The sequence below is a fragment of the Anoplopoma fimbria genome, chromosome 3 (assembly GCF_027596085.1).
Source record: "Anoplopoma fimbria isolate UVic2021 breed Golden Eagle Sablefish chromosome 3, Afim_UVic_2022, whole genome shotgun sequence".
Lineage (NCBI taxonomy): Eukaryota > Metazoa > Chordata > Actinopteri > Perciformes > Anoplopomatidae > Anoplopoma > Anoplopoma fimbria.
Genome location: NC_072451.1, coordinates 13,349,276 through 13,370,181, shown reverse-complemented (window position 1 = coordinate 13,370,181; position 20,906 = coordinate 13,349,276). Strand labels below are relative to the sequence as shown.

Genomic DNA, 20,906 nt, shown 5'->3' with positions numbered 1-20,906 from the left:
ATTGTCCATCAACTTTGACTGTGTGTGATCACCAAGCATCATGATGTAAACACAGAGTCCACCTCCTCTGGTCCCACCAGAGTCCTGTTCCTTATCCTGCTTTCCGCCTGTAAAGGGCAGCTTGATCGGGGATGAACGATGGATCCAGGTCTCTGTGAAGATGTTGACACAACAGTCACCCACCTCCATCTGCTTTCATCCATCTTATTTGTCTGCGGCCGTCATTTGACAGCCAGCAGTATGCTGGGTAGTGGAGTAGCCTTAGCGCCTAGCTGGGTTAGCTTAGCTTCCATCTTGGCTCTCTTTCCTCTCTTCCCTGGGGCAGTTTGGTGGTGTTTGGTCCGGCATGTCTGGCAGGTTGGTCGGCTGTGGAACAGTGAACATCTCAATGTCTGCACTAAAACCCCAAGCTTCTTTTTCAGATAATGATGAATGAATTTCTAATGCCCGAATTGCATCCTGGGGAGTTAATGGGGATTCTCTTTTTCAGCAGCATGGGGAAAAAAGGCTGTTCCTCATACCTGTTTGGAGGCAAGGTGCTAAACTGCCAACTACATTCCATTTGTTATACGTTTGAATAGTATAAGGGCTCGTCATCTTTGCCAATATCGCTTTTTAAGGTGGTAATGCTCTGGAGCAGTGCTAACCTATAGAGACCAGTCTTTTGTGTCCACAGGAGGGAGACAGAGGTACATTGCTGAGCTGTAACCCCTCACAAAAAGACCACACACCTTTTAACGGTTTGCTTAGTTACACTGGACAAACGTTCCCTTAAACTTCTTGAATCAGCTCTTGATCGATGAAGGTGGTGTCTTTTGAGTGTCCAATAAAGCATATCATTTTTCTTCGTATGGGTTTGCAGCAGATGACACCCAAACTGGAACAATCATTGAAGTACAAGTAGCTTATCCTTCCCTGGTAACATTAAGTGACATAGCAGCTGTTGTCTCTGATATATTAATGTGTGTACTCACATGGCTTTCTCTTTTCACATCCTTGATGTAGTTGCCTTGTGAAGGCAGGTTGGGTGCCTTCTCGTGTCACAGGTGAGGTGGCAACGACAATCCTTCACACTGTGACCTTGTTTCAAACTGCCATAAAATAGATTATTATACTTAACATATGTACTTCTATCTATAGGGAAAAAGTGGAAAAGCATAATTGGGCCACTTTAAGGTGAGGCATTGACCTTGAGTAGTTTGGATAGCCCATCAGTCAGGACATAGGACCTGAAAAAATCGGTTACCGGTATCTCAACGAGCATGGAAGCCTGGCTAACCCAATGCTTGAATGCTACTAAGGGCAGGGCTTGCCAAAAAATAGCAGTGGGATTTGTGTTACACCTTAAGATCACGTTATGGTGCATGTCAGCAGATGGTGAAGCTCTACGATCCCAGTGGAAATAACACAAGCCTGGACTGACGGCCTAACGCAGTTTTGTTCTGTTTGACATTCACTTCTTCAACCAACAAAAAAGCTAAACATAAATTAAACAAACAGACAAAATTTTTACATTAAAATTTCAAATTACCCAAACAAACTCAAATTATTAGACAAATAAAGTTAGACACAAATAAATGCAGTTAATCCCTTGTGACTCGAGTTAAAATCCTGTAATACTCACTATTCGTCCTCATTACTTGTTAATCATCTGTCTTGTTTGTCTTTGTGTTAACGTTACTACACTGTCTAACTTTTTCTATCAATTTCCTTCCATAACCTGCGTCTAATGTTTTTTCAATTAAATATTGCTTTGAAATAAAACAGCATTTTCACTGCAGTATATGCTAGGGGTGTGACGAGATCTCGTGCCACGAGATCTCGCGAGATTAAACTCGACGATATTACCCGTCGTGTTAAAAATCAGTCTCGCGAGACTTCTGAGCTATCCAAACTTCTATTTGTGGCCTGTGGGGGCCGTAATGCGCCTTTGCTACGTCTAGGCTGCAAGAACCTAAAGACGGAGAAGGAAAAGAAGAAGAGGAGGGGAAGCCGCGAAAGCAGCCATAGACGGAGACATAGCAGAGCCCGTCTACGAAGAGCCTGGGCACTCCCTATACGCCCCATTGTACCGATTTTGGTTGTAGTTCCATGAGACATCCACTGGGGGTGATCGCGGGCGAGTCCAGATTGAATGGGAGTCTATCGGGCTAAACGGCTAATTATGCCTCTTTCACCTGCTTGTCGTTGAAATATCGCAAATTTTATTGTAGATTCCGCAAGTTCAATATAGATTATGGTTCAAAAGTCAAATGAGTGAGTACTTATGTCCTTTCGATTTCTTACAGTTTGGGCCGTTGTTGGCCGTATACGCTAGCATTCTGCTAATGAATGCTGATTGGTCAGGGATGGACTTGCGACTGATTACGACCAGAGACCCCTCTTGACGGCATCTGAAGCTGAAGCGCATCGGAAACATTATCTTTAGGAGGACTTTCCGTCGAAGTTATTTTTGCGTACTGTATTTATATTATATATATATATGTATTATACTATTATATGTTAATAAAAGGAAGTGCCGAAGTGATTCAGAAACTGCCGTAAAGCAGTACCTCTGACAGTGTGACGTCATCGCATTTTTTGAACACCTTTTTAGAACAGATACGTGACCTTAAAAAATGCAATATTCAGCTGAGTTTATTATTTTAGCCCCACCCTTTGATAGCAACTTTCAAATTACTTGACAAAAAATTACATCGTGAGAAAAGTGGATTCTGAGGATAAAACCCCGTTGGCTCCCATTCATTCTGGACTCGCCTACGAGCGCCCCGCATGGTCAAAGATTATTACTGCAACCAGTCCGGAAACCAGGAACTAACCCGCGAGTGCCAGTTCTCCTCATATTAGACATTCTCTGGACATAGTCAATGCGCAAAGATCCCAACTGCTGCCAGAGAATGTGGACATGCTTATATTCTTAAAAAAGAACATGGCTGTGTAGTAGATTTGGTTTTGCACACCTGTCAGACTTATTTAAAAAAGTTTTGTTTTTCTTCTTCCTGTGTTTCACCCTGGGTATCGAGTGAAGCCGTGCGTACAGTATTGGTTATGTTTTGATATTCTGACTGTTGATAATGCTATTGCACTTTAATTTAATTTATTTTACTTTAACTTTTTTAAATTGTAGTTTAAGTTTCTAAGTTAAAGTTCTAAGTTTAAGTTAAGTTCTTAAGTGTTTAAGTTATAATATAATATATAATAATCGGTTAAATAAAAGTCTGTTCCAGTCATATATTTTGTCATTGTAGTTTTCTTAAAATATCGTCTCGTCTCGATCTCGTGAACCCAATATCGTGTCTCGTCTCGTCTCGTGAGCTGAGTGTATCGTCACACCCCTAGTATATGCATATACACACACACACACACACACACACACACACATGCAAACTGATGGTAGATTACCACTGTTGCATTCAGTTAGGAATGTTCTTTCCGTGTTAACCAGCAGAGGGTCCTACAAGAGAGGTTGTGACACTTGTGTATGATGTTGAAGTTGCGGTCGTTTTTTTACTTCATGTCTTAACAGCACCGCCCAGCTCACCACACACTGACTCAAAGAGCACAGAGGAAATGAGCGGGGACAAAAACCTCTTGACACATGAGAGCAGCTCATTCAGTTGACATGTGCTTGGGTTTCCAGTGTTAAACTGTGTGTACACTTCCAGACAGCTGAACTAAGCTTTTCACTCGGGTGGAAGGGACATAGATACATTATGGGAGCATCTTCCTCTGGCTTGTTGGATGAGGCTAAAATCAGCAACATCAAAGGTAAAACTGAGAGAGATCTTCTCGTTGTTCAACATTTCTAAAGTGTAGTCTGCAGTTTTGTCAGTTCACGTTGGGGGGTTGGGAGGGGGTATTATTAACATAACTATTTATGTTGCTCTTTATAAGATAGCTTTGGACTAAGACATAGACAGGAAACATGGGCAGGGTTACATGGTGCTCACATTAACCACCAGGACAGTTACATTGAATATTTTTTAATAAATAATAATAATTTTAATTTAAAATTACTTTGACTTTAAACAAACAAAATAAATAAAAATGATGTGCTTCGAGAGTTGCTTGTCTCATTTCAATGTGTGCATTCCTAAACATGTTATCAGCACAGCACAGTCACATCCTGTCACTAATCTCCTAGAATGTAATTACTGCCATTTCCAACCATTACATTATTATGGGTTGTCAGATACGTGTGTTTGTGTGTGTGTGTGTGTGTGTGTGTGTGTGTGTGTGTGTGTGTGTGTGTGTGTCAGGCTACAGAGTGACCCAAACAATGTGTGATAGTGGCCATACACTGTAAACAAATGGTAAACGTGCGTGCGTGCGTGTGTGTGGTAACCACTTTTTTCCTCTCACCAGCTGTCCTCCATACTTATAACTGAACTCAGAGCAGAGCGGCAGCAGTAGGACGGTCGCTGGTTAAATCCATTATACCAGAATCACTAACTTAACCTATTTATTGCATTGGTGGATAACTATGATTTTGAAAAAGTATCCCCAGAGTGTTCAAGCTCCAGTTTCTGTCTTGCAGACAAAAGGCAGTGGCATCATGGGTAATCCATTACCTCCTCTCCTATGCTACAACACAACCTGAGCAGATGCACTTTAAAATGATCATTAGGCTTCGGCGGTGTCTATTGTTTTTATACCTTCCTGATATTTCCTGGAGGGTCTGATGACATTTGTTGCCATGGCCCATGAGACACATCAGTGGGCTGAACTGAGAGGATGTGCGGGGGGGTTTAATAAAATCATGTGGCTTATAAACTGCCTTTGTAGCGGGAGGAAGTCATCTCAAGAGAAAGCTATATGTGGCGATATTTTCTGACTCTATATCTAGTCGTTCTCACCACCACTCGTATTTTTGACAGTATTAAAATCATCATACCTTCAGGATTTCTAAATACCCCTTTATAACATATTACCTTGATACCGCCCAAGCCTTATGATCATTATTATAAAGCGGTGATGGCTAACATGTTGACAAACAGTTAGTCATTTGCACATCCAGCTGACCTGGAGAAACATTGTCCTTCATTTGGAGTCATGTTTGTGTCCACAACGCTGTGTCAGCACTAAAGAATCATCCAACTCCAAACATTATCATTCTGGTATAAGGTGGAAAAACGCTCTGGCCTGTTTGCATTTCTTTAAATCAACCATAATCGTCTTGGGCAGCGCTAAGCACAGGATGCAGCAAAGATGCCCTTCAAAATTGATAGCGTTAAAATACGCGGCCACTGGCAGGCTTATACCCACACTATGCAACATCCTATGAATCAGACCAGGTGTCCACCGACTCCTGAGTAGAATATCTGGCTCTTTAGCAGCTAAATGATCCACAATCCACACCAGCTAGTCGGTAAGTAGCGTACAGTTGGTTTATCAGTACTATTGAAAACAAGAAACAAGGTAGACAAGAGCAATGACAGTGGACAGTAACAGTAAAGTTACGGGCCATAAAATCAAAACAATGAGCTGAAAGAGACTAAGAGGGGAATGTTGACTGGGTTGAGTTGACCCTGCTCTACCACTGAGCCACCAGCAGGGTCGTCCTTCAATCTGAAGATCCCCGGCTCCCCTAGTCCATGTCGATGTGTCCTTAGGCAAGACACTTAACCCCAACATTGCTAACGCAGTCTGTTCCATCTGTGTATGAATGTTAGATAGTTCTGATAGGCTACCACTTTGCATGGTATCCCCTGTCATCAGTGTATGAGTGGGTGTGAATGGGTGAATGATGAAATGAAGTGTAAAAGGGCTTTAAATGCTCTGTAGACTAGAAAAGTGCTATACAAGTACAAGTCCATTTACCATGTACCATGTCAGAGTTAAGTAATCCTTTGTTAAAATACATATATTGATTTTTGCAGCTTTAACATTTGCATTTCCCCATTAAAGCTCAATAGACCACCTAAGTTTCTTGAAATAAAGTAATAAGCTGATAATTCAGTTTTCAGATGGAAAGAATATCATTTTTTAAAGAGCCAGGGAAATAGAGATAAATACAATATACATTAGACTTTTTTTAAATGTGCATGTGTTGTGTGTGCATGCAGGACTTGTCAACAGTACGTTCCAGAGCTTCAGTGTGTTTTACCGTCAGCAGTATCCAGCAGCCTACATCGGACACTTACACCAGGAGGTGGAGCCTAAGAAAGAGGGGAGGGGCCTATTGCTTGCGCAAGGGGTAAGAGACGCACCTGTCAACCTTTCTGGTAAAACAACACTCAACAATGATCAATCAACACTGGTTTACTGTGTGTGTGTGTGTGTGTGTGTGTGTGTGTGTGTGTGTGTGTGTGTGTGTGTGTGTGTGTGTGTGTGTGTGTGTGTGTGTGTGTGTGTGTGTGTGTGTGTGTGTGTGTGTGTGTGTGTGTGTGTGTGTGTGTGTGTGTGTGTGTGTGTGTGCGTGCGTGCGTGCGTGTGTGTGTGTGTGTGTGTGGCCTCAGCATGCTCCGGAGGAAGTGCTGTACCAAGGGAGTGTGAAGTGCTCCTGCTGGGATGAGCAGGGGAAGAAATGCAGAGAGAGATACACCGTCCTGAGAAGAGACTACAGGGTGGAGATACATGAAAACATGGAGGTGACACTTACACGTCAACCCTTTCACAAAATAAATATATGATATTCGGCATATAAATGATATGTATACTAGTGCTCGACGTTGTTGTCTGTGTTTTCACCGGTAGACGTTCAGTCGCGGATGTGCTGCCAAGTTAGTCATCCAGACAGCAGGGGGCAGAGTGTTCACCACGGAGGAGGAGTCCAGCGCTCACCTGGAGCAAACCTGTGCTGGAATACTCAATGGTATTAACTCATTACTGTTTATCAACATACACACAGTGTTCAACAATACCTTAATTTAATTTCAGAATTTTTCATTATTATTTGTAGTTTTTAAATTTGTGGGGTTGAACATGGACACAGGAAGTAATAAAAGATCAATACAAAGTGAGTCCTGGACTCCCCAACACTAGATCCTCCATCTCTGGCATCACTTTGGTTCGATAAGTCACAGGATGACCAGTTTGTTGAACATGTTGCTGCCTGCAACATGCAGCCCTCTCATTCATTTGCTGGTGGACTACTTTGTAACGTCAATGCCAAATATCTACTGTTTACTACGGGTGTAAGAAAATATCACTTAATAACATTGAGTATTGTAATATCATTTTTGTGATACTGTACTGATTCTCAAAAACACTGCATTCATTTTTGATTCAAAAAGGTATCTAAGATTGCACAACAAGTAATGTTTTGATTTTGGAAGTTACAGATAAATGCAAATGAACTGTTCTGATTGCATGAGAAACTAATATTGAATTGTAGCTTCTCAATTATGATACGTATTTTATCACCAGATTCTTGCCAATGAGCTGTTTACTTCAAGATCAAGGTGAAAGACCAAATATTTGCCACCAACTGAGACCCAAATAGATTGAATCCAACTTGAACTTTATATTAAACAAAGCTTAATATTTGCTTTATTTTATCCATTTCTGAGTTAGCTTTCAGGCTACACTGTCTCTCTCCCGTATTGCTCTTGTGCAGACAATTGGCCAAGTCAGAGAGAGAGAAGGATGACATTTGTAAATAACAAAAACCAAACCAGACTTAGTCCCAATGCTTCACGCAACAAATCGGCCAAAGTCTGGTTTCAGGCCAATGCTGAATCATTCCTAAAACCCAATATTTTCTCATTTTTATGACTTCTTAGTAAATTACGTTATTAAAAAGCATTTTGAAGAATCAGGGTTTTGCTGTCAATGGTTAACTTAAACCTCAGCTGCTTTCATTTAGTTAAGCATGGTTCATGTTTGTGCGTACGTGTGTGTGTGTGTGTGTTTAGGAGTGAAGGAGGATTCTTCTTCGGTGGTATCCTCTCCAGATGTGTTTGCTGTGTATCTTCACCTGCCTTACATGGGCCACACCTGCTTCCTGTTCCAAAAGGAAGAGGAACGAGATTTCTTCCTGTCTGCACTCAAGACCTGCATTAGACACTGCAACCTTGGTAAAACACACACTCACATGCACATTCTCTCTGTGCCCACTATGACACTTAGTTCTATACCTATTTCTGAAATATGTTGTATATTAAAAAAGGGAGAAAAAAGGAAGTGATTTCCTTATGGCTGACATGTTGTCCAAGTTGCAAAACTGTGCGGGTGTAGTGCTGGATACATTTGGAACGACGCTTTAAAAAACCTGCACTTCCTAAAATTAAAACTAAAGAGATATAACACGTAAGTCCTGTGAGTCACTATGCTAACAACACTAATTACTAATGTGAGTTGCTAGTCATTTGACTCGTTAATGAGTCAAATTAACATCGACAACGTTCTTTTTCTAAACTTAACAAAGTGGTTTTGTTGCCTAAATGTAAACTTCCTGTGAAGACGGAAGTTTATTGAAAAGACACTATGCATGAGTGCACACCGTCCCTGACACGTCCAAAAATGATGCTAGAGGGGTACCTGGACGTCATAGTTTGATGTTTATTTGATGCATTGGGGTTAGAATGTGTTGGTTCTGGGAGGTAAACTATACAGTATATGTCAAAGGAGTCCTGTGACATCGAAGAGAGCATAGATAATACCTTCAGTTCCCCGTCGAAATGACAGGGGGGTAAAGGGGTGAAAAAATTGGTATGGTGTATATATTTTAAAATATATGAACCTGCTGCAGCGGAGTGCCCTTGCCTGTTGCCTCTTCTTGTATTCGTCACTTATGTGGTGGCAGTTGCCCTGGCAACAGGTAAAAATATTAATGCTGTTGACTTCCTGTGTGGTTAGCTAGGATACAAAGCAAAAACCGCCCCTTTAGTTTGCATCATAGGGTTGTGAAAACACAGCATGTCAAATCTGCACAGCCACCGAGGTATTCTCGGCAACAGGAAACAACACGCAGCTGGCCGGCAGTGACTACTTCACTTTAGACACTCGCAGGAATTACAATACTAAAGACTGTGTAGGTTTTATTGATCCCAAAATAATGTGTCACTCCTTTCCAAATAACACTCCCTTATTACTTTCATGGAACATTCAGTCTTTGATTTAATAAAACTGGGAACCTCAACTTCCTGTGGTGTCCTTTCTGTTTCATTTTACCAGATAAAATTAAAAGTAGGTGGGGGAACTGTTATCATCCAAGATCACCCAAGTTAGTTTATACAATATCTTAAAGTTGCTCAAATCAATCAATAATTATTTTTTTTATAAACAATGGGTACACTACAGAGCGTTTCAGCATTTTTCAACTTATTGACTCCAATAACAGCTGGAACCTGAAAGAACCTCAGTCAACTTCCAACCCCTTTCCAAAAGTCACACTACACAGTCTTCACAGACACATTCAATTTTTTTGGGATGCATCTTTAGTTAGCCAATATTAGCAATAGCTAGCTAATTAGCTAGCGTATAGCTACATTAGGAGAAGTTAACCTATTGTCGGATCACCAACGGCAGACAGGTTTGCCTCCTCCTTATTTATGTGGTAACATCATAGAGATTTGGAAAAGGACAGATATGTTGGTTGCTGATTTATATGATGATGTTGCTTGCCCCTCTGGCTTCGTGGTAGCCAGGAGGGTCAGTGAGGATAAATCCCCGTTCTTTGAAGAAACAAGAGACACGATGAATGGCTTTCATTAGCCTTGACCGCAGGATTTATTCTGCACAATTATGCACACAAAAACATTTAAATCTTTCAGAAATCCTATAACATTGACTTGACAAGTGACGACTGACTTTGAATATTGACTTCAGAGATATGTAACTCTATGACAACATGAAATCAAACAATCAATATCTTGTTAACTAAAATATAAATATCTATTATAGTCAGTATAAACATTATATCAAAAATAAATGTCTATAGCTCCTCTGTATTATTGTTTGAAATTTCCCTTTACATAAAATAATAATCAAAAGGGCAAAAACTAAATTTAACACAATGCAATTTAAATTATATTTCCAATTCTTTCTTACGGAATACACCTTTAATAAGTGTGCGTGTAGACACCATGACACCTTCTCAGTTTAGCGGTAGAGACACGGTAAGAGCGCTACCACGTGTCACTATCATATCACTCACCATATGGCCGAATGACCGATCTATACTAAATCCCTAAATACATATCAGAAACCCGGACTTATGTAAACTGTCTATAAGCGGCTTAACCGTGCCAACGTGAAACTCGCGGCATCATAACTCAATGTTAATGTACAGGTTCATAAGAACTCACTAGATACATAGGCTAACACATTCGCATGTAGCTTCATGGTCTCGATCACACACACACATTAACAAAACAACTATCACTATTACTCAGACTGAAACTAGTACACTCGTGACCTCACTAACATGTTTACTCTTTAAGGTATGTTGTGTTTGTGCATTTTGGAGGAGTTTTAACCCACCTGTTGTTTGAAGAAACAAGAGATGGCTTTCATTAGCCTTGACCGCAGGGTTTATTCTGCGGCGCGGTGTCCCTGTGGTATTAATGACCTCCTCAGCATCGTGCGCCCCCTACTGGTCTAATTAATTCTTGTTTGAGAAAGCTGACATTGTAAAACGATATATTTAACCTAACACAAAACAAAGAAATAAAGGGGTGTCTATTTTTATCTTATTTTTATCTTATCAATCCTACTATAACTTTATCTTTTAATGATGCATCAAATCTATTTACATTTTTAACCATTTTTAATCACACTATGATCTATTATCTTTTAACCCATTACAATGACATGAATTATTGTTAGCCAGAATAGATCGAAGCTGTTGTTCATTTCTTTTTATTATCTCTGGAAGGCTTCATGCCACCCCAATGTAACAGTAGATGTCATGTATTTGGATATACACAACGTCTTACATCCTAACAGGAAAAATAACCTGAGACAAAGTGAGCAAAGTAAATATATCCTTCCACCGCATACAGTAGTCCCTGCTGTCTGATTCCTGAAGCTATATTTCCTGACATCCAGAAAATCTGCAGCACCGGACTAAATGGAACCGTCTGTGCCCTGTTTCTATTTTTTAAGGTTTGTCTGACCTAGCAACAGTAACTAGGGGGGGGGGCAAAACCCTACTGTTCTGATTCAGTCTTAACGCTCCCACTAACTTAGTTAACAGCGGTAGCAGGCAGCTATTTTCCCATTGATTGAATATTTGACACAGCAAGGTGGCCAAAGACACATGAGTCCTGGGCTACATTCAGGCTGCAGGACAATCCGATTGGTTCCCACAATCAGATCTTAAAGACAGACTGTCCACACTGATTTTTGTGTCCATACATCAACAACCTATCTGCATGGGTTGACATGGATGTACGCGTCAATTGAGCGGAGACTAGTATACTTGTGTGTGTGTGTGTGTGTGTGTGTGTGTGTATAACCCTGACTGTTAGGGTTAATTAAAATGAAGGAAAGCATACTTATTGGATATTGGTAGTGGTAAGATCTTTGTTTACACTCAACTAAATTGTAATTTTCTACTATAACAGTATTACAGGTGTACACATCACATGCCAGTGACATCAGGCGGGAAATTATTTCATGCTTCCTGCCTCTGTTTTTAGCTGCATTAGTGTGATTCATACTGATGGTGTTGATGACAAGGGAAGTATAGTCAGCATTAGTGCAGCTTTCTGTTCCTCAAATATTCTCCATCGATTTATTGAAAGAAGAATGCCCAAACGCCTTATGGGGAACAAGACCAGAGAAGAGACAATATTGAGACACTACAAAGAAAAAAACAGAACATAAAATTAGAGATACACCCTAATGCCACTAATCATAGCAGCACTACAACTAATAACTGTATGAATGAGCAGTAGATCATCATCAACAGCAAATATGCCTGATGTGAAGAGTAACATTAGTGCAAACTAACACACTCTAAAAATACATCACATAGAGAGGGTACTTACCTATCATATGATCACATTTAGTGGTTTCCTCTATCAGCACAGATAGCCAGCAGCAGAGAGATGACAGGAAATAATGATAGAGAGAGGCTGAGAAGGGCATGCCATAGACGTCCCTGATTGGCTGCACAGGGACCAAGGAAGCTGTGGTTCTTGGTCTGTGCCCTAAAGCTAAGGCCGGAGATATACCTGCTTTAGAAACCACGAGCCTTGTTAATTTATGACTACGTACACAACAAGCTCTCCAAATGGACGCAGGATTCGAGAGGCAGCGTCATGCAAACAAGTACACCACTTTAAAAATGAGTATATCCCCTCACCATAATAAGGCTGGTCTCAGCCAGCTTTCGCAGCAAAAGCTACGGAAAATAATGCAACGTCGTTCATAGATATCCCACAAAATAAAAAATGTCTTTGTCATCCACTAAATCATGAACGAGGAAGTACAAAAACAAGTAAAGCACACACAGGCCTGAGGGAGGGGAGGTGGATGGTGTCCAACAAACAGCGAGGAGACAACAGTTTGTTCCTCATGTGAGACGAGAAGTCAACGTTGATGTTTTTGTCACGTAACTTTCCTAAATAGTTAATGCACTTCTGTGGTTATTTAAATCCAAAGGACACTCTATTCCTTAACCTAACTAAAGTAGCTTTGTTGCCTAAACCTCTCCTATGAAGACCGAAGTTGATTTTCAACAGACGTATGCCGGTAACGAGCAGAATAGACGTGTTGTTAGCTTTAGTAGGAAACTGCATGAAAAATCAGGACTTTCAATAAGAAATCATACGAACCGTTGTGTGATCTGTGCCTTAATCCATAGGCAACAAGGGCATCCCCATATATTAATATTTCAGCAACTTCCTAAAATAGCTAGTCACTGTAGTTTTTATCAGACAGGAGGAAATGGCACATTTGGGGGGGACTATCTTTACTGGCGGATTACTCCACATTTGGTGCTCTAGTGAGTGTCTGGGGCAGTAGGACGATGTATGTTGGATTGAGTCAAAACAAACTAGAGTGTGTAACACAGCCGAGTCCTTCCTGCAGACCCCTGGTGTGATTCATCCTACGAGAGCGAGGCGTATGTCCGAGCCCTCCGACTCTACCGACAGGACAAAGGCTGCTATGAATCCTGGGAAATGCTGCTGGGCACCGAGGAGCAAGTCAGCAAACCCACACACACACACACACACACACACACACACACACACACACACACACACACACACACACACACACACACACACACACACACACACACACACACACACACACACACACACACACACACACACACACACACACACACACTTCAGCTTTCGGTCTCTGCGGTGGTTCCTACACTTGCTCATCCAATTGTGTTTTTGTGTGTAGGTGCTGGCCTCCCAGGTGATGGAGGAAGTGTTGTCATGGTTACAGAGTCAGATTCAGTCCAGAATGAAGGGCAAGAAGACTGAAAGGATACGACAGTGGTTGGCCGTGAGTTAAACTGATGCACCAACACCACACAGGTTGAGAGCATGGATGTAAACTGTATACAGTGTTGGAGGCGGGGCCCCGTTCATTCCTATGAAAGCTGCTCAGTGACACAGTGACATCACATTCTGAGTATAAATTCAGATGAAATTACCCAGATTTTCTGTATTAGTGGGGCCCACAGGAAAAATGACTCTGGATTCAGCTTTTAGAGAATTTTACAACTTTTAGAATCGAATGATTTAAATAAGAGCTAAACATGAAGCTTCCCCCAAGAGGGTCACAAAAAACACTGCATGCTCTCAGTGCTATGCAGCTTTAACATGTTAAGTATTAAGACATCTCTTTCCTCCAAGTTCTGATTGTAATCATATCATTCTGACTTCTCAATAAACTGCATCACTTGTCAGATTTGAGATATTAATCTAAAAAAATGTTTTATCCAATGCAGCTTTAAACACTAGAAACACTACTATATTTTACCTTCAACGTAATAAGAAGAAGTGTGACCAATTTGGCACATTTGGAACTGTTTTATGGTATATCATTATTTTTTATATTTTATTTTGTTTATGTACGTATAGACGGTGCAGGCAACCTACACTTTGGTACTGGAACAACTCACTGCAAGTCTGGAGGCTCTGAGGGAGGAGTGTCGTCAGACAGCATCAGCCAGTCAGGCTGTGATCAGATCCAACCTGGACCAGATAATATCCTCTCACTGCTTCCTGGAGGAAAAAATCAAAGGTAATAAAGTTAAAGCCTACAGTTAGAAAACACATAATGTGATGTTTTTGAAGAGCAAACAGGGCTTTTTAACTAATATGTGGTGCTACAAAAGGAGTTTCCGTCTGATAACATCCCTCCAGCAACTTAAAAAAAGTCTCAGTTTAACCTTTGTGTCCTTTATTTGAATATGTGTGTGTGTGTGTGTGTTTCAGCATGTGTACATGAAGAAGCGGATAAAGTATGCAGTGAGTCTGTAGCACCCTACATGTCCTCCATCCTTGAAGCGCTTACAGAAAACATAAGTGCAGGGATTCAGGGGATGCAACACACACTGCACACACAGATGGACTTCACACACACCAATGGAGGAATGGAGGAGACCAAGAAGGTGAGAGAGACTTCTGTGTGGTCTGTGTGTGCATGTACATGTGTGCAATTGATTAGCATTGGAATTGGCTTAGGCTCATGATTGTGGTTTTGTGTGTGTTCTGCAGGCCCTGTCCCCTCTGCGCTCCATCAGTCTGGATCTGTATTACAGGCAGGTGGAGAACCTGACGGAGAAACTTGAGGACTTAAAGGAGCGGTTTGGATTGAGCAGCACGCAGAGACTGGTTCATTCTGCACACCTTGAGATGGAGAAGGTACGGAGCAGTGATCATACCTTCTCCATCACATTAAATACAGCTAAGGGCGATCAGTTTGTGTCCCAGAGAAACACAGTGTCTGTCCTTTGTGTCTTCCAGCTGATGGACAGTGCTGTGTACACCTTAGAGCTCTTCCTCCAGTCATCAGCCAGACTGCAGCCTTCTCAAATTCCTGTCAAGATGGAGAGAGCCAAAGAACGAGTCCTGAAGGTAAAACAATGATAACATAGAATATCAAATGAATTATGAGGCAAGAAAAGCATTTTCAGCATCAGAAGCCCAACCTTGAATGATGTCACTTGGTGACTAAATAAATGTGTGAGCTACATAATTATTTTATGCGTATGGATAATTGTTTAGGATCAATGATCTGCAGAAAATGTGATGTTTTAGAAATTAAAATGAATATATGGGGATGAAATTAAAATTAAAAAAAGATTTTAAATGTTCTTACACCATAAGATTCCTATCTACTGTACAGGCAACTGGTGTATGTGTATTTTGATGGATGCACCTGTATGTATAGTGTGAATGTGCAATGTACAGTATTCTGTCACGCTGGGGTAATTATTTATTATGTTTGCTAAAGATATTTGAGGTGAAACAAGTAGCAAAACTGCTGCAATCCTGCTCCAATGACTCCATCTGTAGTATCAGTGCTAACTTTAGCTTTACGTTAGCAGACTACTACTCTTTTAAAACCGTCTCATATTTCTTGCTTTCCATACTACTATTGGCTGATATCTTTTTTTTGCATGTTAAAAGAAAACAATGAACCTTAAATGGTCAGAAGAGGTCACTTCAATAGGGCAGTGGTGGTCCTGAATCACACTGTAATGGGTCAGCATTTTGTTGTGGTTCTGGTTTCCCTTGTCTAAAGTCAACAGGTTTTTTTAAGTTGTTTTTGGATAGATGCCTAAAATAATGTCTGTAATTAACACAAGCTTAAGAGATTTTAACATTTTATTCTACGACATAAGCTACATCAGTAAATAACTCACTTATAAATGTTAAGCTCTTACTTAAAAAAGGCGGTGCCTAGCAAGTGTCTAATTGAGACCACTAAACATTCTCACTAGAACTCCTTTAGCTTAGTGGTGGTGACGTGACGTTATGTGACCGTGTAGTTTGTGTATATTTGCCTTTACCTCTGAAGATTACATTTAAGCTCCAAAAAAGTGATGAAGATGATCTTGATTGTATCTTATGTAAGTATCATAAACTTTAGTTTGCAACAGAGCTTTTTTTCTGCAATAATCCAAAATGGGATGCTAACTTCCAGGTTGGCTTACAAAAATATGACATCCCTGCAGCACTCTGTTAACTCTCAGTAAGTGAAAAGTGTGTGTGTGTGTGTGTGTGTGTGTGTGTGTGTGTGTGTGTGTGTGTGTGTGTGTGTGTGTGTGTGTGTGTGTGTGTGTGTGTGTGTGTGTGTGTGTGTGTGTGTGTGTGTGTGTGTGTGTGTGTGTGTGTGTGTGTGTGTGTGCAGCAGCTGGACTATGACAGCAGAGTTGTCCAGAGGAGGCTCTACCAGGAGGCTCTACTGGAGATCACTCTGCCTGCTCTCACCAGGAAGATGGACAGCAGGTGGATGAGTGTAGGTCAAACACAGTACTGCAGTCCGTCCCTCTGTCTCTTACACATTACAGGGTTAACATTCATACTCACTCCCATTGATTCTACAAAGTGTAACATACGTTGTCTTTCCAGGAGCTGCAGCAGTTCGAGCAGTACATTTTCTCAGACTACAGCGGTTTCATTCTGGTTCATAATGTCTACGATGATGTACTGAGAAACATCCTCAGTAAAGAGATAGAGACAGGTAAACACACACACACACACACACACTGTATACATATTTTATTCTTCTTTTTATATTGCCATATTTTTGTTTCTGCGTTAATTCAATTTCTCCAAGATTAGTTGAGTGGGCGAGGTTTCATCTCTCAGCCCCTTGCCGACTTTTCTTTTATTGTTTCTAAATTATGCAGAGGTGGAGTGAGGCTCAGACCTAGGGGTGTAGTTAAGTTCTCTGCAGACTCCAACAATGCTCGAAATGCTTTTTCCCAAAATTACAGGAATTTAGTTCTAGCAGAGAACTGCCCTTCATTTAAGTCAGTGTTCTTTTTGCCTAAAACATGATTTGTGTGTTATTGTAGATAGTTAACTCTTCGGGGCAAAAAGAGCCACTAATTCCTTGAAGTACCTCTGACTGATTAAATGGAGCTGCAGCCCTGTCCTGTAGGTCCAGTTATTTAGGCCATAAAGATCCCCTGCTGAATGATCACTGTTAAATGGAACATACCTGTCTGCCCCTCTCCTCAGTGGTCCAGGATGCAGCCAGTAAGAAGAGCAACAGTCTCTCGTTGAACACTTCGGATCTGGCCTTTAGTCGGTACAGTCTGCTGGGGGAGACGCCGCCTCGCTCTGCACCAAGCAGCCCCACCATTGCCACTCGAGACTCCTCCTCCCTCTCAGCAGCACCTCCAGGTGAAGGTAAAGAACCCTCTCCTTTGGGGGAGGAGGGAGGTCAGACGGTCACAGCTGAGGTTTTCCCTCGGAGCGACGCACATCTTAACGCCGATGCCAAATCTGAACCCAGCATCACTCAGAGCTGCGACCAGAGCACAGTGCTTGTGTCTCCTGTGATCGTTGTGACACAAGAGTTTGATGAATCTGCAGCCGAGAAGGCTTCTCGCCTCGAGGAAACTCAAGAAGAAGTCCGGCTTGGAACTGACACACCATCGACGACGGAGTTAACGACAACTGAGCCTTTGGAAGAAGCCACAACTGACTCTGACTCGGCTGTTACACCTCAAGTCAGTACGCTCGACGCAACTGCTAACCAAGATTCCACTGATCCCATCCCTGACCCCCCGGACCTTTCAATGTCCACTCTGTCCTCGCCGCAGGCCACAGATGATCCTGTTGAATGTGATCAATGTGATCAATCAGCAAAGCCGGAAAATTCTGCCACACCTGACCTCTCGGCCTTAGACGGAGTAACAGAAGACACAACTGTTCATCATCCCTGCCCCTCACCGTCACACCCACCTGGGACACATAGTCCAACAAAAATCAGTCTGGGGTCACTGAGCGAGGCTATCGGTGTCAACTCCACAGATCCTTCTATGATGCAGACGATGCCACAGCCGCCCACTGACAGAGCTGTCTACCTGACAGGAGAAATAAAGGACAACTGGGAGGTGGAGAGGGTAAAGGAGGAGAAACAGAGAGAGGCAGCGAATGAGAAAGAGGAACATGAAGGAAGCAAAGACGGGAAAGAAGAGATACAGGCAGGAGAAGGGAAAGAAGGGGACATAGGTGAAGGGGACATAAGTGAAGGGCAAATGGAAGGTGTAGCCCAATCTGGAGGTGAAGGTTGCCTACTCTCTGAATCACCAGCAGAGAGCGCCACTGCCTTAACCACAGAGCAGAGAGAGCGAGAAGACAAGGTAGATGATGAAGAGAAAGAAAGTGAGCCTGAGACTAAGAAAGGAAAAGAAGATGAGGAGGAAGCGGAGGAGAGAGAAGATCACACAGAAAAAGAAGGAGAGAAGGAAAAAGAAGAGGAGGAGGAGGTTCTCCAAAGCCCTCGGCCAATGGAAGCGCAGCCACAGAGTGCCACTGAGAATCCATTGGACAGTGTTGCCATCATCAGAGAACTTGTGGTTGAGATTACTGAAGTGGAGACAGTAGTCGGCCCATGTCCCAACAGCAGCCATACACCCTGACAGACCTGTTACCATGACGACCAGGTCTCTTACGTACTTCAGAGTTTCTAATGAAACGGTACAGTGAGTTCAGGAAGTCTACAGAGGAGAAAGAAGCTTCATTCAATTTATTATAAGGCTACTGCATCACATTTATACTACTATTTGAAGAAGACTAAAATGTTGTTTTTACATACTTTTGTAAGCATTTATTTGAATTTTCTGAAGTTAACGTTTGCTATTTTTTTTTACTTACAGTGAAATTAATAAAATGACCCAATAAAGACGTTATGATCTCAAGGCTGCATTCACTGATTTGTTGGCCATTTGGCCAAAACTAACCAATACTGAAATAATAAAGTTTTAGGTATGTTAAAACTTCAATAGACCGTCATATAAATACAGGTACATACATGAATTTTGACATCTGCCTTAAACCCATCCTAAGCATTTAGGAGCAGGGGGCTACTGGGAAGCTCCCGGGGGGCCAGGGTTTGAACCACCAACCTCATGGTTGAGGATTAATTGGCCACTTATACATGCTCATCAAGCTCACGTTACACTGGTTACAGAAAACAGCGGAACAGCGAGCTGCAGGCCAGCGGTCTGCTATCCGTCACCACAGAGGACCGTGCTGGGATTAGTGCTGGCTGAATACCAGCTGCATGTCTGATCTCGGTAAAGTCTTCTCAAAGCGGCAGGGAGGGAAGGGGGGGTGGGGACCAAAACAAAAACGAGCTGAAAGAAGCTAAAACGCTCCTGAATATTTAATACATTATTCATCACTATGAGCAACCCCTCATCTGACATCACACATTGTGTTCATATAATAATATTTATCAGTGCAGCTTTAAAGGGACAGTACTTTGTGACATTTCTGACCACTAGCAGTGCTATTGAGCAATGTCTTATGAGCTAGTCATAGTTTTGTTTGTCTCCAGCACACAGGCAATGCAACACACATTCTTATATGATTATTGCTATTCCACCCAGCAACAGCTAGAAGAAAGAAGAACAATGCAAGCTAGTAAACAATGCAGGTTTCAATTTGCAGGTTTTAATAAATATCAAATATGCTTTACTTTGTAATTGAATGTTGTCTGCATCTTAAACTATTTTATGTAATCAATCAGTGACTGTGTTTACATGGACATGAATAACTTGTTTATGAACAGGTTTTTGGAGTCTCCCGTTTATGCGTTCAAACATGTAAATTGTAAAATGTAAATTTTTCAAAACCCTGGATAAGCCCTTATCCCTTATCCCATTTATTAGAAACCTGAATATGCTAGCTGGAGTTCTCCGAAAGAAAGCAGTTTAGGTCCTTTATAGCCTAACGTTAGCTTTTGTTCTTCTGTTGATTGCATTTACGCTTCAGAAATCATAAAAGGGGTGTTCATTTGTGAAGATTATCTTGCTTGAAAAAACCTGTTACTATCATAAACTTGTGTTTGGCACAGAGCTTATTTTCTGCAATAATCCAAAATACAAAGAGGTTACATAGAAATGTGAGATGTTAAGCTTTTTAAATGAACAGACAGTTAACCCAATACCTTGACAAGCAGGAAGGGGAAAGAAACCCTAGCGGCAGCAGCTAGGAGTGGGGCAGATGCTGTGGCGTCTAGAACGAATTCTGCAGGTATGATAGAAACTCTGAGTTCAGAGGAGGGATTCAAGTCCAAAAAAAACAGCAATTCGTTGCAAAATAAAGTTCCTGGGGGGCGGGGAGACATGCCAAGCTCACGTGTAGGCAGACGTTTGTCATAAGCATGTTGACAGTGTGTAATTCAAATTCAGATTCAAATAACACAATGTTTAATTACTATCACTGCCGGCAAGGGGAGGTAAAAGTTCTGCACTCTAGCTTTAAATTAGAAACTGTCTTGGTAATTAGGCAATAATAGATTAAAAGTATTGGGATACAATGGCAAAATTATGAGATAATAAATCAACATTTTGACTTAAAAAGTTGAATAATTGTGAGATGGCTAGTAAACATTTTGACATGGCATCTCATAATCTTAAAATCGTAAAATGTAGGGAAAGCTGTTCAAACAATAATATATCTCAGTACAAGCATACACTTTGAGCAGCAATCCAAGAACAAGCAGAAGCTATTTGAGTGTGAGGACGGGGTTTTGAGAGAGAGCATTACAAAATCTGAAGAGGAATCTATCAGTGATGCTCTCAGATTTAAAGAACACACTCTTGAAAAATGATATTCAGTAGTATTCTGGGTGTATAAGCAGTAAAATATAAGTAAAATAAATTCAACATGTAGTATCTGTGATTTAAAAAAAATGAACCCAGGTCTGTGTGTTTCCATTAGAGAATGCACGGTGTTTTGAGCTATTTAGAGCTTCACATGGAGTGTCATCTTCCTTCATTTAGTTAAATTTCTATATAACTT

General features: G+C 41.3%; 1 protein-coding gene across 2 annotated transcripts; it reads left to right on the top strand.

Annotated features, from left to right (window-relative positions):
- Positions 1 to 3,580: 3,580 nt before the first annotated feature.
- LOC129089396 (protein Niban 1-like) lies at positions 3,581 to 18,779 on the top strand. 2 transcript variants are annotated; one of them, XM_054596830.1, is made up of 14 exons: positions 3,581 to 3,768; positions 6,066 to 6,196; positions 6,459 to 6,590; positions 6,697 to 6,814; positions 7,857 to 8,018; positions 12,982 to 13,097; positions 13,309 to 13,413; positions 13,995 to 14,157; positions 14,352 to 14,527; positions 14,634 to 14,780; positions 14,883 to 14,993; positions 16,273 to 16,380; positions 16,494 to 16,605; positions 17,109 to 18,779. In XM_054596830.1, the coding sequence occupies exons 1-14, from the start codon at positions 3,714 to 3,716 to the stop codon at positions 18,515 to 18,517; spliced, it is 3,045 nt and encodes a 1,014-aa protein (XP_054452805.1). In that variant the 5' UTR covers positions 3,581 to 3,713; the 3' UTR covers positions 18,518 to 18,779. The 2 variants fall into 2 exon arrangements, with proteins under 2 accessions (XP_054452805.1, XP_054452804.1); XM_054596829.1 differs by having other exon boundaries at positions 6,453 to 6,590.
- The last annotated feature ends 2,127 nt before the right edge of the window (positions 18,780 to 20,906 follow it).